Source organism: Carcharodon carcharias, chromosome 9 (genome assembly GCF_017639515.1).
Source record: "Carcharodon carcharias isolate sCarCar2 chromosome 9, sCarCar2.pri, whole genome shotgun sequence".
Taxonomy (NCBI): Eukaryota; Metazoa; Chordata; class Chondrichthyes; order Lamniformes; family Lamnidae; genus Carcharodon; species Carcharodon carcharias.
This window is the reverse complement of record NC_054475.1, coordinates 78,808,936-78,829,850: the sequence shown is the minus strand read 5'-3', so window position 1 is coordinate 78,829,850 and position 20,915 is coordinate 78,808,936. Positions and strand designations below refer to the sequence as shown.

At 42.7% G+C, this 20,915-nt stretch overlaps 1 protein-coding gene across 1 annotated transcript in view; it reads right to left on the bottom strand.

The window, feature by feature from the left end:
* Window positions 1-2,582: 2,582 nt before the first annotated feature.
* The window catches only part of LOC121282571 (proteolipid protein DM alpha), a 37,868-nt gene continuing 19,535 nt past the window's right edge, over window positions 2,583-20,915 (bottom strand). Inside the window, exons 2-7 of the mRNA XM_041196317.1 lie at window positions 13,564-13,750; window positions 12,391-12,547; window positions 9,329-9,497; window positions 5,452-5,525; window positions 4,713-4,778; window positions 2,583-3,083 (exon numbers count right to left, since the gene is read on the bottom strand). Coding sequence (XP_041052251.1) covers window positions 3,003-3,083; window positions 4,713-4,778; window positions 5,452-5,525; window positions 9,329-9,497; window positions 12,391-12,547; window positions 13,564-13,750 — 734 coding nt within the window. The 3' untranslated portion in view covers window positions 2,583-3,002. The remainder of the gene's footprint in view (window positions 3,084-4,712; window positions 4,779-5,451; window positions 5,526-9,328; window positions 9,498-12,390; window positions 12,548-13,563; window positions 13,751-20,915) is intronic.

Below are 20,915 nucleotides of genomic sequence, written 5' to 3'. Positions count from 1 at the left end.
GCTGGGTTTACAGGGGGAGGGCAAGTTGCCTTGGTTCATCTTTTGTAATATTGATGGGTGCAGGTTGCTTATGGGAGTGAGTGACTCTCAGAACCAAAGACACTAGTGAGGGTCAACCCAAATGCATTTATTGACACTCTCACTTTAACTCCTCCTTCCCTGCTTCTATTTGAATTATACAAGTCTTGGCTGCCCTGCTTTTTCCTTCTTGTGCTCATCTCCTTTCCATTTTACTCCCCCAGCTGCTCCCAGTCTGTTGCCTTCTTTCACCTTTATATTCCATACCCCTCGGGAACACTCCCATAATAATATATTCCACTGATACTGTTCAATCTCAATAAGTCTCATGATTTCTCCTTTGCTGGATGACCAATCCGAATGTGGGTGTAGCATTCGATTGTTCTTCATTTGATTATGAGAGTCTGTTTACAATCGACGCTCACTGTGTTTGACTGGTTAAGCCTGGGTGTTGACTCAGGGAGAAGTAAACAAGCTGTAGAAAGAGCTGAAGCTAGAACTGAAGCATGGGGTGGGCACTTTAAAGTGCTAAGCATAAAGCCTGTTACACATAGAAACTAGTCTCATCTCTACATAGATCTGAGATATACAAAATATACAACAAAGTTTGAAGCTTTGGGGGTTGCTTTACAGGATGGCAGGCTGATCGTTAGCAGGTCCCACTCCAAACACTTGATCATGAAACCCAGGCTTGACACTCAATGCTGTACTGAGGAAGTGCTGCACTGTCAGAGGCGTTATCTTTCTGATGAGATGTTAAAGTGAGGCCATACTTGCTCTCTCAAGTGGATGTAAAAGATTGCCATGACCATTAGTGAAAGAACATCAGGTGAGATCTCCCCTGACCAATAACTATCCCTCAACCAACACAATTTCAAACTGATTATGCTGGTTTTTGGGAGTTTGCTGTCTGCACGTTGGCTGCTGTGTTTCCCATATTACTTCAAAAGTACTTCATTGGCTGTAAAGCACTTTGGAGGATTCTGAGACCAGTTAAGGCACTATATAAATGCAAGTCTATCTTTATTTTCCTTAAAGATACAATAATTTAATCTGCACCAGATCACCAAGGTTTTGATGATATACAGCTGTTATAATTTCTACACAATGGAAACAGCTGGAACGTTACAGCCACCAATTCCTCTCACATCATGAGGTGATGTTTCCTATTCACCGAGGTGCAGGATGCTAAAGCCCAGCTTTAAATGGGGACACAGGCTTCAGTGAAAATTCAAATGTCACAGCAGATTACCGACAAGTCTCCAGCTGACGCAGCTCCTGGTTCTCCTTTGCTCGTAACTTCTCGCACAGCTTCATTTTGTTAACTTCCTTAATGCATGCCCAGTTAGCTGACAGGCAGAGTAGGAAGTTTATCTAGAAAGAAGTGTGGAGATGGAGGAGAATGGGCACTGGTACCTCCCACTTACAATCACAGACAGGCATAAAGAAAGGGCAGAGGAGAGCGGAGACTTGCACAGAGAGAGGGGGGCTCAGATAGACATCAACAAACACACACGTAGATAACTTTGCACTCAGTAAGATGAGGGGGTCTGGTAAATTTAACAATTTTGACATCAGGGACAAGTCCAAAGTTAACCACCTTCCACCTGGCTCAACCAACACAATCTCCTGCTGATACCACAGGAGGGCCTGACAGAGAGCAGGTGGAAGACAGTTGTGCCTCCACATGCTTCTGGTACAGCCCAGTACAGCTCTACTCGCTGTTCTCGGAATGAAATTATTTGAATTCAGTCACTAAGCCAGCACTGGGAGCACAGAAGAAAAAGCTGTAACCCATACAGCTATCCCAGTCCTATTGAGTGTGAACAAACATGTAACACAGTAACGTTAGTATTCAGAAACCACTGAGTTTTATTTTGACCTATTGAGCCATTGCCTTATACTGGAGATTGGGTTTGAACCTGTCCTGATGACACACAACACAAAGTGCTGCATCTGATAATGGATACAAGCTGACCAGGCAAAGACAGAGCACTTTCTAGAATTCCCTCTGTCACTTGTGATCAGATACAATGTAGGAAGTGATTAGAACACAGCTGGGCAACATGGTTCCGGAACAGCTACACTGTTCCATCAAACATTGAAAGCACGGGGTTAGATACAGAGTAAAGCCCTCTCTACACTGTCCCCATCAAACACTCGCAGGACAGGTACAAAATGGGAACAGAAACAGAATTCCCTGAAAAAACTCAGCAGGTCTGGCAGCATCGGCGGAGAAGAAAAGAGTTGAAGTTTCGAGTCCTCATGACCCTTCGACAGAACTTGAGTGAGAACTACACTGCCCCCATCAAACACTCCCAGGACAGGAAAGCATAGGGTTAGTTACAGACTAAAGCTCTCTCTATACTGTCACCATCAAACTAGATTTCACCCTCTCGAGACCAAACTGTGCCAACCCCTTACCTCCAGAGAAACTTGCCCTGCCCCTAAACTGCAGTATTGGTAAGTACTGGAGGATTCCCACTGATTGCTTGCATAGTGCATGTTATTATTAGCAGGACAACAGGAATAGCAATAGGAACAGGATCATCCTCATCAGCTCATAGACTCCAACATCTTTATTTTCACAACTGTTGAACATGAAGCAGGTGCAAGCCAAAAACAGACTACTTTCAAAAGGTTATTTTTAAAAACAAAATTTCAAGCTCCGAGATTCTACAGAATCTATCTCCGCATCAGAAATGGGTTAAAATACATAAGCTTATTTAATAACAAAACCAGCAGGTAAAGGCTTCCCTTGCATTATACCTGGACTCTTACTCAACGTTACAGTTTATTTCAGTTTATTTGGAGGTTACGTGATGAAATCAGGGTCCATGTGCGACAAGGAGCAGCTGTTATTGGGAGCTTGGAGGGTGTGAGAAACCACAGCACAATCCGTGAAGTTTCCTGGAGCAAAGTTGTGCAATAGAGGCAGAGGAGAAACACAGAGGGGGAAAGGGGGACGCAGTCTGTGCTTCAAGTTAGAATTTTGTGCAGCAATCATCCCGGCTCATAAACTTCAGGACAGCATAGTTATAGGTGGAGGACATCATGTAAGTAAGCTGAGAATGTGAAGGGTGACATGGTGGTGGGGGAGGGGGGAGAAAAAGATGAAGAAAAACCATTAATGTTTGTACAGACAATGAAAGCCAAATGTGAATAATACAAAGACTTTGATCAACCACAATCATTCACCAATCATGCACCTATCATGCCCAGTATATTATGAATTTTGTCAATACATTTAAAAATTGGACATAAATTATTGCCACAAATCATGTGGCCTTTGGCCTTTGAGCTACAGACAGTACCAATTCTCAAGCAAATACCTAATTAAGCATGGGTATTCACAGCCATCCGGGAAATTCACACATCTCTGATTAAGGATGAACTAACACAAAAGACTATAGAATTTCCAAACTGCCTGACTGTCTGTTTCATACTGAACAAAAAGGAAGATCAAAACTCAACTGATGGCAGATGGAAGTGAATGGCCCCTATCACCATTCCATTGTATCATGATGACTATCTCAAACCCTCAGAGGTGTTAACCCACAACACAGAATGTGGAATCAACACGAACACACCCTTTTGGAAAAAAGGACTTGAACTTGTAAAGTCACATAGTAAGACATGATATTGTCTTTGTATTCTTAGAGAATTAGCTAGAAGTTGTTTGTAGGCAGTTCCACAAAAGCCATCAAGCCATCAGTTCAACCAGACTGTAAACCAGATTCAGAAACAAGCTGCGAGATATCAGGCAGCCAAACCAAGTAGCCTGTTCCAGTTAAAGTTCATCTGTGAATCAACCTCCTAGCTACAACCTGTGAATACTTTACTTTTCAAGAATCTCACTTCAACGTTAAAGCATTAAATCCTTTCAAGAAATCAGGCCTGCCACATGGGAGACCAGAGATTATAAACCAGAGACTGAGATAACTGTGATAAAAACAAAAAACTGCGGATGCTGGAAATCTAAAACAAAAACAGAATTACCTGGAAAAACTTAGCAGGTCTGGCAGCATCGGCGGAGAAGAAAAGAGTTGACGTTTCGAGTTCTGTTGAAGGGTCATGAGGACTCGAAACATCTACTCTTTCTTCTCCGCCGATGCTGCCAGACCTGCTGAGTTTTTCCAGGTAATTCTGTTTTTGTTTTTTTTTGACTGAGATAACTGTAATTGGTCAAAGTGTATGACCTTTATCCATATCCAGTCTTTGTGTATGTGAGTGTATATGAGAACAATGTGTCTGATGTCACATTCAATTCGGGATAAATGAGAGAGAATAAATAATCCTCTGTAGTTTTAAACTCTCAAACTTGCTACTGGATTATTTGATTATGGTACACTCCCAAAAGAGTTAAAAAAAGAAAAGGCACACCTCTTCCTCTACAAAACATGCTAATCACAGGCAGTAAGAGAGCACACACATTCTGTCTGTGACACACTCTCCTCTAGCTTGAAACAGGATATCAAACTTTGGTGCGGTGCACTGGGATCAGGCCGGTACACTTATACATAAGCATGCGTGCCTGGGTACATGTACGTGCACGTTCTTGCTGTATTTTGTGATCTATCCCTTTTTGTTAAGGTAGCTGAAAGTGTCTCAGTTTTAAAATGACATTCATCCTTTGTGCACATGCAGCAAAATTCACTCAGTGTCCCCCATGAGGCTTCATATTGTTAACTTACCAAGGCAATGACTGTGGCTGCAGCTCCCGCAAATGTTGCAATGAACAAATGGTAGGTCAGTTCAAACTGTAACAAAGAACCAGAATTACAGATTAAAGGAATTCAACATGATAAAGGGTCAAAATACAAAATCAGGCAAATATCTAAAGGCTTCCCCCATCCATCCATTCAGATGGTTCTGGTACTGCAGTACACCCTGGAGAAAGATTTCTTCTGCTCCTCAAACTGTGAATTCATTGTGATCCACAAGCATTGGTCTTTATCCAGCACCTAATCCCAGTGGGAATGGTTGACTTGTGTATATATTGAGTAGAATAAAATCATTTGACAATGATTGACAAAATACAGGGGGTATAGCTCCCTTCATACTGTCCCCTCAAACATTTCCAGGATAGGTATAGCACAGGTTGGATACAGAGTAAAGCTCCCTCTACTCTGTCCCTATCAAACACGCCCAGGGCAGGTACAGCATGGAGTTAGAAACAGAGTAAAGCTCTCTCTACACGGTCCCCATCAAACACTCCCAGATCAGTTACAGCATTGGAGGTTAGGTAGAGCGTTACAAGGAGCCATTCATGCACCAGCAGGGCATTCCTATTGCCTTTTATGTTGCAAGCCTAAAATTAAGGACATGAGAGTGAGTGAATGCATGGGTTTGGTTCCTCTGTTGCAAGCTTGTGGTGTCAGCTTGTGTGGTGAATGAGTGAAAAATTTGAAATGATGTGGACTGACCACTTACCTCAGAGGCATTACAAACAGCTGTTAAATTGAGGCCACAGACCTTCCCCGGATTGGCATTCCATGGCAGGATCCCTGAAATAGCAGTCAAGGAAATGGGATGAGTTCCAGCAAAAATACACAAGACACATGTCCATGACAATTTTAGATAGCGATACAGAGTTGTTGAATTTCTCTTCCATTGGCAGTAATACAAATCAGCTCACCAGCAGAACCCAACTGGATTCATCACCCAGAAAGTTCCCTGAACATAGAAACAGGAATAAATCATTCAACCCCTCAAGCCAATATTCAATCAGATCATGGCTGATCTGTACCTCGATTCCATTTACCTGCCATTGCACCATACCACTTATCCAAATATCTAACAATCACAGTCTTGAAAATTTCAATTGACCCCAACATCCACTGTCTTTTCTGGGAATAAATGTTCGATAAGAATGTAAGAAACAGCAGCAGTCGGGCCATACAACCCCTTTGAGCAGGCTCCGCCATTCAAAAGCACATGATCTTCAACCTCAATTATACTTTCCCGGCCTATTGTCATATTCCTCAATTTCCTAAGCGTCCAATAATCTATCAGTCACCATCCCGAATAGAATTATAGAATGGTTACAGCATAGGAGGCCATTCAGTCCTGTCCATACTGACTCTCTGCAAGTGCAACTCACCTGGCCCCTCTCCCTTCCTTTTTCCCTCTCTACAGAAAATGATCCAATTCTCTTTTGAAAGCCACAGTGGAATCTGCCTCCAGCATGCTGTGTCTTCCAGATCCTAAACCCTCACTGCACAAAAAGATTTTCCTCATGTCACCATTGCTTCTTTGGCTGATGACCTTCAATCCATGCCATCTTCTTCTCAATCCTTCCACCAACAGGAACAATTTCTCCCTATCTACCCTGTCCAGATTACTCTGTCATGATTTTAAACACCTCTAACAAAATTTCCTCTTCATCTTCTCTTCTCCATGCAGAAGAAGCCCAGCTTCTCCCATCTATTCACGTAACTGAAGTTAATCAGCTAGTTACGGGAACCATTCTTGTGAATCTTCTCTGCACTCTCTCTAATGTCTTCACATCTTTCCTAAAATGTGGAGCCCAGAACTGGGCACAGTGTTCCAGTAGAGGCTGAACCAGTGTTTTATACAAGTTTAGCATAACTTCCTATTGATAAAGTCCAGGATCTCATATGCTTTCTCAACCTATCCTGCCACCTTCAGTGATTTCTTCACATATACCCCCAGGTCCCTCTGCTTCCACACCTCCTTTAGAAATGTATCCTTTATTTTATATTGCCTCTCTTCATTCTTCAACCAAAATGAAATCACTTCACAGTCTCTGCATTAAATTTCATCTGTCATTTATTGAGCCATCCCAACAGCCCATGCAATTCCTGAAGATTAATACTTCTCTCCTCACAGCTTACAATACTCATCCACAAATCTTGAAATTGTGCCCCACACATGCCCAAGTCTAGGCAAGAAAGCAGGGGTCCCAATACAAATCACCAGAAAACTCCACCATAAAACTTCCTCCAGTCCAAAAAGCAACCTATAAGCTACTGTCTGTTTCCGGTCATTCAGCTAATTTTGTATCCATGCTGTCACTGTATTTTATTCCATGGTCTCTAGCTTTGCTGACAAACCCCTTATGTGGAACTTTATCAAATGCTTTTTGGATGTCCATGTGCATCAAATCAACCTCATTATCCTCTTCAACACACTGTTACCTCATTAAAAAAAATTCCAACAAGTTGTGAAGCACAATATGCCCTTCAAAAAGGTGCTAACTTTTTTTAAGCAATCCATATTTTCCCAGGTGTCTGTTATTTTTGTCCCAAATTATCTTCTCTAAAAACTTTCCCAGCACCGAGGTCAAACTGGCTGACCTGTAGTTGCTGGGTTTATTCTTACACCCTTTTTTAGAACAATGGTGCAACATTTGCAATTCTCCAGCCCTCTGCCACCACCCCAGTATCTAAGCAGGTGTGCAAGATTATGGACGGTATCTCTGCAACTTCCATCCTTAATTTCCTCAGTGTCCTTCAATGCATACCATCCAGTCCCTGTGACTTACCAAATTTAAGTACAGCCAGCCTACTGGCTTGTTTTTCAGCTGGTGCAAACACGATTGGCCAAGTGGCCTCTTCCTGTGCCATAACTTTCTACAATTCTATCATTCCACCTCTTTTTAGCAAACTTTAGCCCATCCACTATCTCATCATCTTTCACTATGACTTGGAGAGCATTTTCTTCCTTGGTAAAGACAAATGCAAAGTACTCATTCAGTACCTCAGCCATGTCCTCTTCATAAATTTTATTTTTAATCCCTAATCAGCCCCACCTCTCCTTTTACCACCTTTTCACTACTTACATACCTATAGAAGACTTTGGGATTTCCTTTTATGTTAGCTACCAATCTGTTCTCATACTCTCTCTTAGTTTCTCATTTGTATTTCAATTCCCCTCAAACCTTCCACATTCAGCCTGGTGCTTAATTGCATTATCCACCTGACAGCTGTCAGCTGCACCCTTTTTCTGCTTTATCTTACTCTCTATCTCTTTCACCTTTCAGTGAGCTCTGGATTTGTCTGTCCTAGTTTTTACTTCATTGGAATGTGCCATGACTGTATCTGAACTATTTCCTCTTCAAAGGCAGCTCATTGTTCATCTCCCATTTTGCTCGTCAATATTTCATTCAATCTATTTGAGCCAGATCCATTCTCACCCCATTCAAGTTGGCCCTCCCCCAATTAATTATTTTTACTCTGGATTGCTCCTTGTCCTTTTCCATAACCAACCTCAACCTTATGATACTATACTCAATGATACAGCATCCATAACCCTCTAAGGTGGGGAATTCCAAAGATTCACTGCTGCCTAACTGAGGAGATTTCTCCTCAACTTAGACCTTAATGACCAATTTTTTGTCCTGAGATCATGACTCCTGTATGTTGCTTGGAGGTCTACAGACTTGTATGATTGAACAATAGCTGTTTATTAATAACACATAACTATACATACATACAGGATACAGTCCTGAGTAGATGCTATTTTCATGCCAACATGTTCACTACACTCTACCACTCCCATGTGACTCTCTACATCATAACGTGGGTGGTACTGTTTCCCTAGGTCCACATTAACCCTGACAGCCTGAAGCATACTAATACTATAACTTCGAGTTCTAGACTCCCCAGCTGGGCAGAGGAGGGGGTTGGCAGGGGGAGGAGTGGGCTGGTGGGGGAGCCTTTCAGCATTCACCCTGCTCAACCCTCCAAGAATTTTATATGCTACAATGGGGTCACCTGTCCTTCTTTTAAACTCAAGAGTGTATGGGCCCATTCCAATCAATCCCTCTTCATAGGATAACATTGTCACCCAGGAATCAAGCTACTGATCCTCCACTGCATCCCATCTAAGGAATAGGAAAGGAGACCAAAACGGTACACAGTATTCCAGGTGCAGTTTCACTCTATAACTGTAGTGAGAGATCCCTATTCTTATCACACTACCCATGACCACCTGTCTGTCTCCCACTCTAACACATTCTTTTCCAGGACAATTATGCAATAGTTCCCCTCATCTCCCTCAATCATTCCTCCTTGTATAATCATTAGGCCTTTAAAACCAAAGTTCATCATCTGGCTCCAGATTCTTGATTAGAACAGGTGCTTTCAACCCTGTGGTCAATCCTGATGTCATCCAACACTGTGACCCCTAGCTCTTTCCCTTGTGAAATCATGTACTCTGGCGCCTTCCCCCTGGGAGTGTCCTGTACTGTGGTTGTTGGAGCCATGGAACAAGTGTCAAAGTGCATTTGGAAAAAGTAAACCAGAATAACTTAAGAAGTTTTACTGAATATTGAAAAGTGCCATACCATACTGCCGGGCATCCACACAGACATCATCGAAGCCTGTATTATTATCTGTCACATATTTGACCGTTTGGCATGTGGACCACATGGTGTAGTAAATATAGACTGGCAACGCAGAGAAGGCAAAAACTCCCATCCAGGTCACACCCAGGACATAGGTCAGGAAGATGAACTGGAAGAGGGGGAGGAAAGGTCAGTGAGAAAAGCAAGGTGTAATGATTACATGAGAGGGAGAGAGAGGATTACATTGGCACATAATATAGTTTGCTCTGCTTATAGTGGGCATGTTGGTGCCCAAGGAGTTGTCCCATGTGATAGCTAGTATAATCTGACAACTGGGATCCCGGAGGTGGTAGGCAACCTGGTGAGGAACAAGAGATTTAGCTGCAATCACAGAAGGAGCCTTCATTCTCTATCTTCCCATTTACTATCTGCTTATCATAGTGCTGTTCCTCAATGTCTTGTACTCAGACTCTACATTCTCAATAAGCCCAGGGACCATCCAAGGGACATTCAGACTGTGATAGGGACAGACAGAAGGGGTGAGTTAAATGAGCAGAGCTCGTACTCTCATCTCCATCACTGGGACATTAAATGGTTAAAATCAAAAACAAAAATACCTGGAAAAGCTCGGCAGGTCTGGCAACATCTGTGGAAGGGAGCACAGTTAACGTTTCAAGTCCGCATGACTCTTCAACAGAACCGGTTCTGTTGAAGAGTCATGCGGACTCGAAACGTTAACTGTGCTCCCTTCCACATATGCTGCCAGACCTGCTGAGTTTTTCCAGGTATTTTTGTTTTTGATTTCGATTTCCAGCATCTGCAGTTTTTTGCTTTTATCTAAATGGTTAAAATGGTTAGGCCTCTCTGCACCCCAATACAGGATGTTGTGAATGGGACTAGAAACAAAGATGCCAACAGCTGCTTGGCTTCCCCAAAATAGTCAGTGCATTTAAAACAGTTTAAGTTTGACACTTTTGTAATTGACATCTATGGATGGCAAATGGTCAGCACCATTTGTCCAATACATGCAGCTGGGTATTTGAAATGGCAGGGTTTGCACAGAAATCAATGGGAAGAGTGGGGCAGTTGACATGGATGAAGCAGCTAGGAAGCTGGGCAAAAACAGAAAGAGCAAATTAGTAGAAGGTTGAAACTCGATAAATGAAAGCTACCATACATTGGCAGCAACAATGGGTTACTTTAGATCCTAGAGGAAGAGCAACAGTGAAAGTGATTGAAGCTTGTTGATAGTGGAGTGAACTAGGTCATTGGACAGCAATAATCAAACTGAACATTGAATGGATCAGTGAGTACAAGTTGATGGCATCATTGTAAAACTGCACTATCCTGAACAGACCATTGTTTCACTACAGCTTGCATTTATATAGCACCTTTAATATAATAACACATTCCAATTCACTTCATAGGGGTATATCCAGTCACAAATTGAGACTGGGCCACATAGAGATATTGGGACAAGTAGTCAAGAACTTGCTCAAAGAGACAGGTTTTAAGGAATGTCTTAAAAGGACGAGAGAGCCAGAGAGGTTTAGAGAGGTAATTCCAGAGCTAGTGGCTGTAGCTTAATGTCTGGTACACATAGGGTTAATGTGGGACTGATGTGGCCCATAGTGATGTAAGAGAACACATGACCCACACCAAGGGGTCACTGTGGTGATGGACAGAGCCTAGTGCAGACCCAAGCATGGAGACAGCTCCTAGCTTATACCTTTCATTGTATATTTGTAAATAGTTAAGACCTACAGTTCGCCTGCTAAAGGCTATAAGGACTTCATCAAGCCTACCGAGATGTAATCAATACCCCACAACAGGGACTAATCAGCTGAAGGTACGGCCGCCAATGATGGAGTAAAGGAAAACAAGGGATAGACCAGAGGCCAGAGTTGGAGAAACAGAGCGCTTGGAGGGTTATGGTTGCTGGAGATTACAGAGATATGAAAGGGAGATATTATGGAGGGATTTAAACATGAGGAAGATAATTTTACACAGAAAATGTTGGACATGGGAGCAAATATAAGAAGTTAGTGACAGCTGTGGCTCAGATTGTAGCACTCTCCCCTCTTGGATCACTAGGTTCCAAGTTCAAGTCCTGCTCCAGGGATTGAAACAAAAATCCAGGCTGACCCTCCCATGCAGTGTTGAGTGAGATGCTGGCTTTCAAATGTGGTGTTAAAACAAGCCCCATCTGCCTGGTCAGCCGAGTGTAAAAGGTGCCATGGTATTGCTTTGAAGAAGAGCAGGGGCGTTCTCCCTGGCTCCCTGGCCAATGTTTATCCCTCAACCAACATTACCAAAGTAGATAATCTGTTCATTATCACATTGCTGTGTGTGGGAGTTTGCTTAGTGCAAACTGGCTACATTACAACAAGTGCTTCATTAGTTTTAAATAAGATGTCCAGTGGCTATAAAAGGCGCTATATAAATATAAAAGTATTTTTAATGGAGATAATTGGTGATATTTTGGATATCAACATGCTGGGGAATCTTCAGCCCAGGGAGGCAATGCAGAGCAGGTCACTGATCACTGGATGAATTATAGGGGATGAATGCATTAAATACAGGATTTCAGCCTTGAAATAAGCTGTCTGAGACAGGAAGAGGTTAATGTGGAGGACTACAATCCGTGTCAGCTTATACTGGAGCAGGAGAACAAATTATAACAGAGGAAAGCAAAGTTCTCGGCAAAGGTCAGAAAGATTGTGGGAGCTTGCTGTGCGCAAATTAGCATTTTGCACATTACAACAGTGACTACAGTTCAAAAGTTTTACATTGGCTGTGTATTGCATTCTAACACCCATGGTCATGAGAGGCAACATGGAAATGCAAGTTCTCTTTTGCTGATGTTGTTTTATTCGGGATGGGTCACCTAAAATGGGCTGAATGGCATACCATTGTTAGCTATCTCATGAGCCGAGGGCAGGAAAAACATAAATGCACTGTGTTGGAGGAAGAAGGGAGTGTGCCCAGGCCAATCAGTTGTGAACAGAGATCAGCATTCAGATTCCAGACTCTTCTACATGGTGCAGGCTCAAGTTACTTACAGTTGCGCTGACACATCTGCCACACATGGTGGTCCTGAATTCGCCGAAGAGAGATCTGACGGCACTGGTGGTGTAGAAGCCCTCAGCCAGGAGCAGCACCCCATATAGGAAGAAGAACGATGCAGTCCCATAGATAATGTACTGGAACACCTGGATTCTGGAAGCAGCAGGAAGAACAGCTGATGTAAGAGATTCACAGCTTCAACACCTCACTCACGCATACTCCCCACAAGAAGGCAGATCACACAACAGACAGCACAAAACATTCAAGCACTGTTTGAAGAGAATTTTCCTACTACACTCTACACACAGACACCAATAGCGGAAAATAGGAACAAGTGGAAGCTATCATTCCCTTGAGGCTCTTCTGTAATTCAGTTAGATTGTGGCTGATTTGTAGCCCACTTTTGCTACTTGTTCTGTTACCTTTTCACAACAACTGAATAGATTTTTGTTAGGTAAGGGTTCTACCTTTCTACCAGCCTGTGTGAGAAAACGTGCTTCCTGATTACCTTACCAAGTGGGCAAGCTCCAATTTTAAGATTATGTGCCCTCATTCTTAATTCCCCTACTAGAGGAACTGATTCCTCTCTATCTACCTTCCTGAATCTTAAAAACGTCTAAATCAGACCACCCCTAAATCATCTAAATTCAGGCCAATACAAACCTAGTCTATGCAACCAGGCCTCATAATTTAACCCTCTAAGCCCTGATATCATTCTGGTGAATCTACGCTACACCCACTCCAAGGCCAATATATCCCTCCTGAGGTGTATGGTGCCCAGAACTGAATACAGTTATTCCAAATGGGGTCTAAACAGAGCTCGGTACAACTGAAGCATCACTTCCATCTCTTTGAGCCAATACTTAATTAACCTTTTTGACTGCTTTTTGTACCTGTCCACTGAATAATAATTATTCCTGTATTTGGTGTCCAAAATCTTGTTCCTATATTCTCGCCATTTAGAGAGCGTCAGCTTTAACTTTCTTAGGTCCGAAGTGGATGATTTCATATTTGTCCACACTGAACTCCATCTGCCAGTTTTTCCCTCACTTGCTACCTGTTGGTGTCCCTTGGCAACTTTCTGCTCCCATCTACTTAAATGTTCCTCCTAATTTAATATCAGGCACAAAGTAGGGCAAGACAGAAGAGAAGGATGTTGAGGTACTTACACATTTGCCAGGACAGCATAGTCCATAAAGTCATTGGAGAAGTAAAGCTCAATGAGTCTCTCAGTCCCGGTCAGAGCCTCATGGCCACAGCCACAGAAAAGGGCCACTCCCACAAAACACAGGATGGTCGCAATGAGAGAGGCATAGGGAACTCCCCTGAGGCATCTCACACAACACTCCGAACAGCCTGTAGGGAAAATGAATGACTGAGATAATACAAATCTGCCCCTCAACTCCTCCATTACCACCCTCCACCCCTCCCCTCATTCCATTACCTCACCCCTTTCCATTTACCACTCTTCTCTCCAAAACAGTGAAGGTCCCAGAATCAGTTTAACGTAATTTTTCTTTTTCCCAACATACAGAAATATACCTTATGTGTGCACGGAGTGATTGACTGCATGTCTGTGCGTAAATGCAGGTGCAGGCAGATTCAGGATCAGGTAGCTTCTAAGACTGAACAGCTGAACAGCTTCTAGATCACTGCCTAAGGTTGTAGAGAGGGTAGCAAAAGAAAGCTCTACCCTGGGGCAATGAATGAGTGTGAGGGAAGCAGATACAGAAAGATGGAGTGGGAGAATTTCCTCAAGAATTGCGAGAGTAAATACTTCAGACTCATTATAGAATTTTTCTTGATCAGTATGTAGAGGAACCAACTCAGGAACAGGCTATTTTAGATCTGGTGTTGTCCAGTGAGAAAGGACTAATTAATAACTTTGTAGTAAAGATAAATATAGGGAAGAGTGATCGTAATATAATGGAATTGAGTTTGAGTTTGATCTAATCTAATCAAATCCAAAACTAGGGTCCTAAATTAGAGCAAAGGAAACTATGCAGGAATGAGGGGTGAGTTGGTTAAGGTAGATGGAATATAATGTAATAGGGAAAGAGAAAAGTAGAATTTTTTGAAGCCTTTCATCTTGAACTCATCAAGACAGTTTACAATAATACCAAATGTACAGGGAACAACAATTTATACTTTTTTTCAGCAATACTCGAGTTTTGTACTACCAAACGATGATTTTTTTTTGAATGAAGAGGGGCTGGGGCATGTTGTTATTCATTGGAGAGACCAAACACAGACTGGGTGATCGCTTTGTGTAACACCTTCTGTCTGTCCGCAAGCATGACCCAGACCTCTCTGTCACTTGCCATTTCAACACACCACCCTGCTCTCATGCCCACATGTCCATCCTTGGCCTGCTGCAATGTTCTAGTGAAGCTCAATGCAAACTGGAGGAACAGCATCTCATCTTCCAACCAGGTACTTTACTGCCTTCCGGACTGAATATTGAGTTCAACAACTTTAGATCATGAACTCTTTCCTCCATCCTCACCGCCTTTCCGATCCCCCCTTTTCCAATAATTTATATATATTTTTCTTTTCCCTATTTCCATTATTTTTAAATGTATTTCCATCCATTGTTTTATCTCTACCTTTTAGTCTATTTCGACCCCCCCCCCCCCAACCCCCACTAGGGTTATCTGTCCCTTGCTCGTCCTGCTTTCTACCCTTAAAGTCATCATTATCACATTTCTTATCTAATATCACCACCAAAAACACCTCTTTGTCCTTTTGTCTATGACATCTTTTGGTTATCTCCACCTATCACTGGCCCTCCATCCAGCTCTACCTGTCTCACCTCCCCTTAAACCAGCTTATATTTCACCTCTTTTCTATTTTTCCTTAGTTCTGATGAAGAGTCATTCGGACTCGAAATGTTAACTGTGTTCCTCTCTGCAGATGCTGTCAGACCTGCTGATTTTTTCCAGGTATTTTTGTTTTTGTTCTAGATTTCCAGCATCCATAGTATTTTGCTTTTATCTTGTTATTCAGAGGGACCTGGGTATCCTATTACATGAATCACAAAGTTAACATACAGATACAGCAAGCAATTAGGAAGGTAAGTGGTACATTGGCCTATATTAAAAAGGGACTGGAGTATAATATAAGAGTGAAGAAGTCTTACTGCAATTGATTTCATCACATCACAAGAAACACAATAACCACCCCATAGCCAACAGGTGGAGCTCATGTGTTGTTATTCAAAACAAGCCTTCAAATTCTAAATTGAGGAAAACACATCAAGACTTTACAAAGTGAACAGAAAATACCAGAACTTGACCCCAAACCTCTAACCAGCCCCTGCCCCCAAACACACCAGACTCCAAGACAGCACACAGCCTCATGGGCAACACAGCCCTGGCCTTAAAATCCCCGCACGAGCACAAAACCTTTGTCCTCCAGCCCTGAACAACCTCCCCCTGCTCCTTTCTGGTACCAGGCTTTGGGAAGTTAGGTAATGCAGTATTTAACATGCTACATATTTGAATACACTTTGGGTGAAGCTTGGCAAAAGCTGGTGTGCAAATTATAGCCTCATCTTACCTCACAAAAATGAATTAGCATTTATCAAGTGTCTTTCTCAGCCACAGGAGAGCTCAAAATGGTTCACAACCGATTATCACCATTGTAGCATAGAAGACAAGTCAGCCAAATTGCACACAGCAAGGTCCCTCAAACAAGAATGTGACAATGACCAGATATAGACATTTAAATGAAGGTTGTTGGGGTCAACTCTCTTGCTTGATTAGTACTGTGGGATCTTATACATATATGAAGGCAGGTGTGGCCTCAGTTTAACACTAGAAGTCAGCACCACCAACAGTGCAACACTCCCTAGGGTGTCAGCTGGGATTTTGTGCTTAAGGCTCTAGAATGGGCCTCGGAGATGAGAGTGCTACCCACTAAACCATCAGTTAAAAATGTTATTACATGAATGACTCATTAATGGAAGGATTTAAGCAGCCTTGTAGTTGACTCGATTTTTAAACCAATCAGCTGTTCAGAATCAGCAAAGACAAAGGAGAGTCCTGGTATATGAGCAAATAAAGTACAGCTGAATTGTTCACAGAGGCTGAGGAAAACACATGACAGCTCAAATTGGTCAGCATATGGATATTAAATGAATCACAAAGTGGCATAAAAGAGACTAAGTGAATGGGCAAAGCTAGAAGAGGGAGTTTAATGTGGCAAAGTGTGAGGTGATTCAATTTGGATCTAAGAAATACAAACTAGAGTATTATCTTCATGGTGAAAGGCTGGCAGTTGCAGCAAAGTTATTTGATATCCATACACAAGAATCAATAAAAAGCTAATGAACAGGTACAAAGAATGTTAGCCTTTATCTCGAGGGGGTTGGAAGTTGTACTTCAGTTTTATGGAGCCACGGTCAGACCCCATCTGGGGAACTTCAGTTCCAGACATCACACGTCAGGAAGGAGATCTCTCTCAGAGGGAGAGCAGTGCAGATTCACCAGAATGATACTGGGGCTAAAAAGGTTAAATTATAGGTTGCATAAACATGGCTTGTACTCAACTGAGTTTAAAAGGCTCAGGGGTGATTTAATTGAGGTGTTTAAGATGACTAACGGGTCCAGTAAGGTAAATGGAAAGAAACTATTTCCTCTGGTTGGACTGGGGTGGGGGGAGGGGGTGGGGGGGGTGGGGGTGGCGGCGGTGCGGTGACAAGAACCAGGGGCTTAATCTTAAAATTAGCGCCAGGCAGTTACAAGAGTGAAATCAAAAACATTGTTTCCATACAAAGGGTAGTGGAAATCCAGAGCTCAAGGAAAATTTGAGACCAGTTGGGCCCTTTGGCTTGTATCTATCCTGTAAAGACTGTGCGAGTCACATTCATAAATGTTTGTCGGATAAGGGTTATGGGTTAAAAGTTGGAGAAATAGAGTCAAGGTACAGATCAGGCATGATCGAATAGCTGAGCAAACTCTAGCAGCTGAATGGCTTCCTCCTGTTCCTCTGCTTCAGTCAGGCCCAACTTCCAAATAATAGCGCATTGATGAACAAACCAATTCAGGAGGAAAACTCCAGTGGATGCAGCACATTAACTGCTGATTAGAACTGCAAGGCTGGCTGTGTAATCCCACAATCTGATTCAAACAAACTGCTGGAACGAACCCTCAAGCAAGTTGGGATGGAAATGAATGTGTATTTCTATGAGTCATTCATCAACTAGAATAGATTACAGAAGAAAAGAGACAGGCTGTAGAGTATTGTACTTCCATTCTGTACTGAATTGGGCCTGGTAGTTACAAAGGGCTATTTATTGGATTCAAACCCTGGCCTGGGGGCTCCGAGGGAGAGCTATTATTGGCTGGGGAGACTACAAGGAACAAAATTCGAACTAACCTTTGGGTTATGAAATTGTGCTACCCTAAGAGGTAGAAACAGCCCCACTGCCTTTTCTCCTTCCTGCCTTCATACTAAAAGGGGGCAGTTGCAGATGCAGACAAGTAATATCAGGACTCCCTCTCCCAGCCACAAACTGAAACATTAACTCATTTTCTTACTCCACAGATGCTGCCAGGCCTGTTGAGTACTTCCAGCATTTTCAGTTTTTATTATAAACTAATTAATCTTCCACTGCTAATCTTTAATTCCTTCCTTTTATAGCTCAGTGACTCGGGCCAGACTCGGATGCTTTACCCCAATCTGGGATCGAGACAGCCAGACCCACATTTTGCTGCATGGTTGATGGTGTCAGGATATATCAGCCGCACCCCACCCCGTGCCAAATTCTGGGGAAAGGGTGGAAAACTCATTGAGCCCTCTATAAAGTAGAAGATAGAAAGATTTATGGGGGATGAGGAAGGCTATAATAAATAATATGAATAATCAAACATGCATCTGGGAGAGACTGGGGAGAGGAGGGGTCCCTGGCCACAAATGAATGATCCTCCCTCCTCACATCACAGTGGGAAAGAGATATACACTATCCGCCCTGTCCTGGACTCCAGTTTCATGGTCAGGAATTAAGCGATAGCTTAGAAAATGGTTAAATATACAGTGTATTAACAGAGTACAGTGTTCACTGTGCACATGTCAACAAGGTATTCAACTGTTGGTGCAGCTGCACCCCAACCTGACATGGTCCTCACCTGTAATTCCAGCAGGGATCGCTTTTTAATTCATTTGCAGGATATGTGAGCATTGCTGGAAAAGCCAGCATTTATTACCCACCCCTAATTACCCTTAAGACAATTGAGAGCTTGCTTGGCCATTGCAGAGGGCAGTTATGAATCAATCACATTGCTATGGGACTGGAGTTAAATGTAGGCCAGACCAGGTAATTATGGCAGGTTTCCTTCCCGAAGGCCATCAGTGAACTAGATGACCTTATAGCACAATCCAGTAGTTATATGGTCAACACTACTGAATGATTATTTTATTCCAGATTTATTTAATCAACTGAATTTAAATTCCCCAGTCACCATGGTGGGACTTGAACTCGTATGTCCAGAACATTAGTCCAGGCCTCTGGATTACTAGTCCTGTAATATTACCACTTTGTTATTGTATCCAATATTTCACCCATCTTCTCCAAGGCCAACGGCAGATTGGCTCCCCATTCCTCCCCGGCTCCCATTCCCCACCACCCCTACCCCAACCCCAACCCACCCTTCACCCCTGGCTGAAATCAGCTAACTCATGGCAGACTAAAGGCGGAGACAAGTTGGAATCCCCACATTATAGAAAGGCACAGGGATACCATAGACAGCTCTGTTCCTCCTGATCTGACCACTTTTCTGGGGTTCGCACCCTTCTGCCCATGCAAAAACTGCTTCTAATTGTTACACAAACCATGTCATGTCAGCTATGATTCAGTGATAGCATTCTGACCTCTCAGCCAGAAGCTAGTGAGTTCAAGTCTTACTCCAGAGACCCAAATGCATAATCTAGGCTAAAACTTCAGTGCAGTGCTGAGGGAGTGCTGCATTGTCAGATGAGCCATTAAACCAAGATCCCATTCTTCCCTCTCAGATGAATGCAAAAGATTCCACGGGATGATTGGAAAATGACCAGGGAAGTTCTCCCCAGTGTTCCAGTCAATATTTATCCCTAAACCAATGCCACTAAATATAGATGATCTAGTCATTATCATATTGCTATTTATGGGAACCTGCTGTGTGCTAATTGGTTGCTAAGTTTCCTACATGACAATAGTGACTACACTTCAATAGTATTTCATTGGCTGCGAAAGATTTTGGGATGTTCTGAAACTCACTATATAAATGCATGTTCCTTCTTTTGCCATCAGTCACATTCAGCAGGTTGTGTAAGTGGACACCTGGGTCTCAGCAACACCTCGAATCTGAAGGATACAGACAGGCCAAAGAGGTCTGATGTTAGAGTGAGCACAGAGCGAGTGATGGCTGAGGGGTTTCAGAATAATCTATCCCACACATGAACTCAGCAGGACTGCCCACTTGTCAAGATCTGGGAACTCACAAGGGAACAAAGAGGATCTGAAGGATGGGAGGGAGCATAATGGAAAAGATTCTGGGATTTCTTTTCTGATTCATTTAGGGGATGTGGGCATTGCTGCCTGACATTGCTTGAACTATTGCGTATTTGCCCTGTTCCCCTGTGTCACAGATAGGACTCAGCTACTGAAGAATGGTTCACTGCACACCTACTGTTAAAAGGCCTCAGGCTCTGCAGCTAGAACTATACAATTTTAAATGGGATGCAAGAACGGAGAAACATACACAAATCTTTGAAGGTGGCAGGGCAAGTTGAGAAGGCTTTTAAAATGGGTTCCTTGGTTTTATTAATAGGATAAAGCCAGGAAAGTATGCTAAAGCTATATAGAAAAGCTTGGCCTCAGCTGGAGTATTGTGTTCAATTCTGGGCACCACACTGTAGGGAGGATGTCAAAGCCCCAGAGAGGGTAGAGTGGAGAATTATTAGAATACTACCAGGGATGAGGGACTTTAGTTATGTAGAGATACTAGAGAAATTCTGAGGAAGAGTCATACGGACTTGAAACGTTAACTCTGTCTTCCTTTCCACAGATGCTGTCAGATGTGCTGAGTTTTTCCAGCAATGTTTGTTTTTGTTGCTAGAGAAATTGGATCTGTTTCCTTAGATCAGAAGGGGAGATTTGATAGGTGGTTTAAAAGAGTAAATAACTATTTTGACTAGCAGGAGGGTCAGTAATCAGAGGACACAATATTTGGAAAAGGACCAGAGGTGACATGCAGAAACCTTTATTTCTTTTTCACCCCGAGTTGCTGTAATCTCCAATCACTGCCTGAATGGGTGGTGGAAGCAGATTCAATATTAACTTTCAAAATGACATTGGATCCAATATTTGAAAAAGGAAAAAATTTACAGGACCCTGGGGAAAGAGCAGAGCAGTGAGAGTGAGAGACTAATTAGATAGCTCTTCTAAAGAGCCAGTTACAGGCATAATGGACTGGATAGCCTCCTTCTGTGCTGTATGATTCTATGGGAAAAAGCCCAGTCTGAATGGAACTAGACTTGGGGA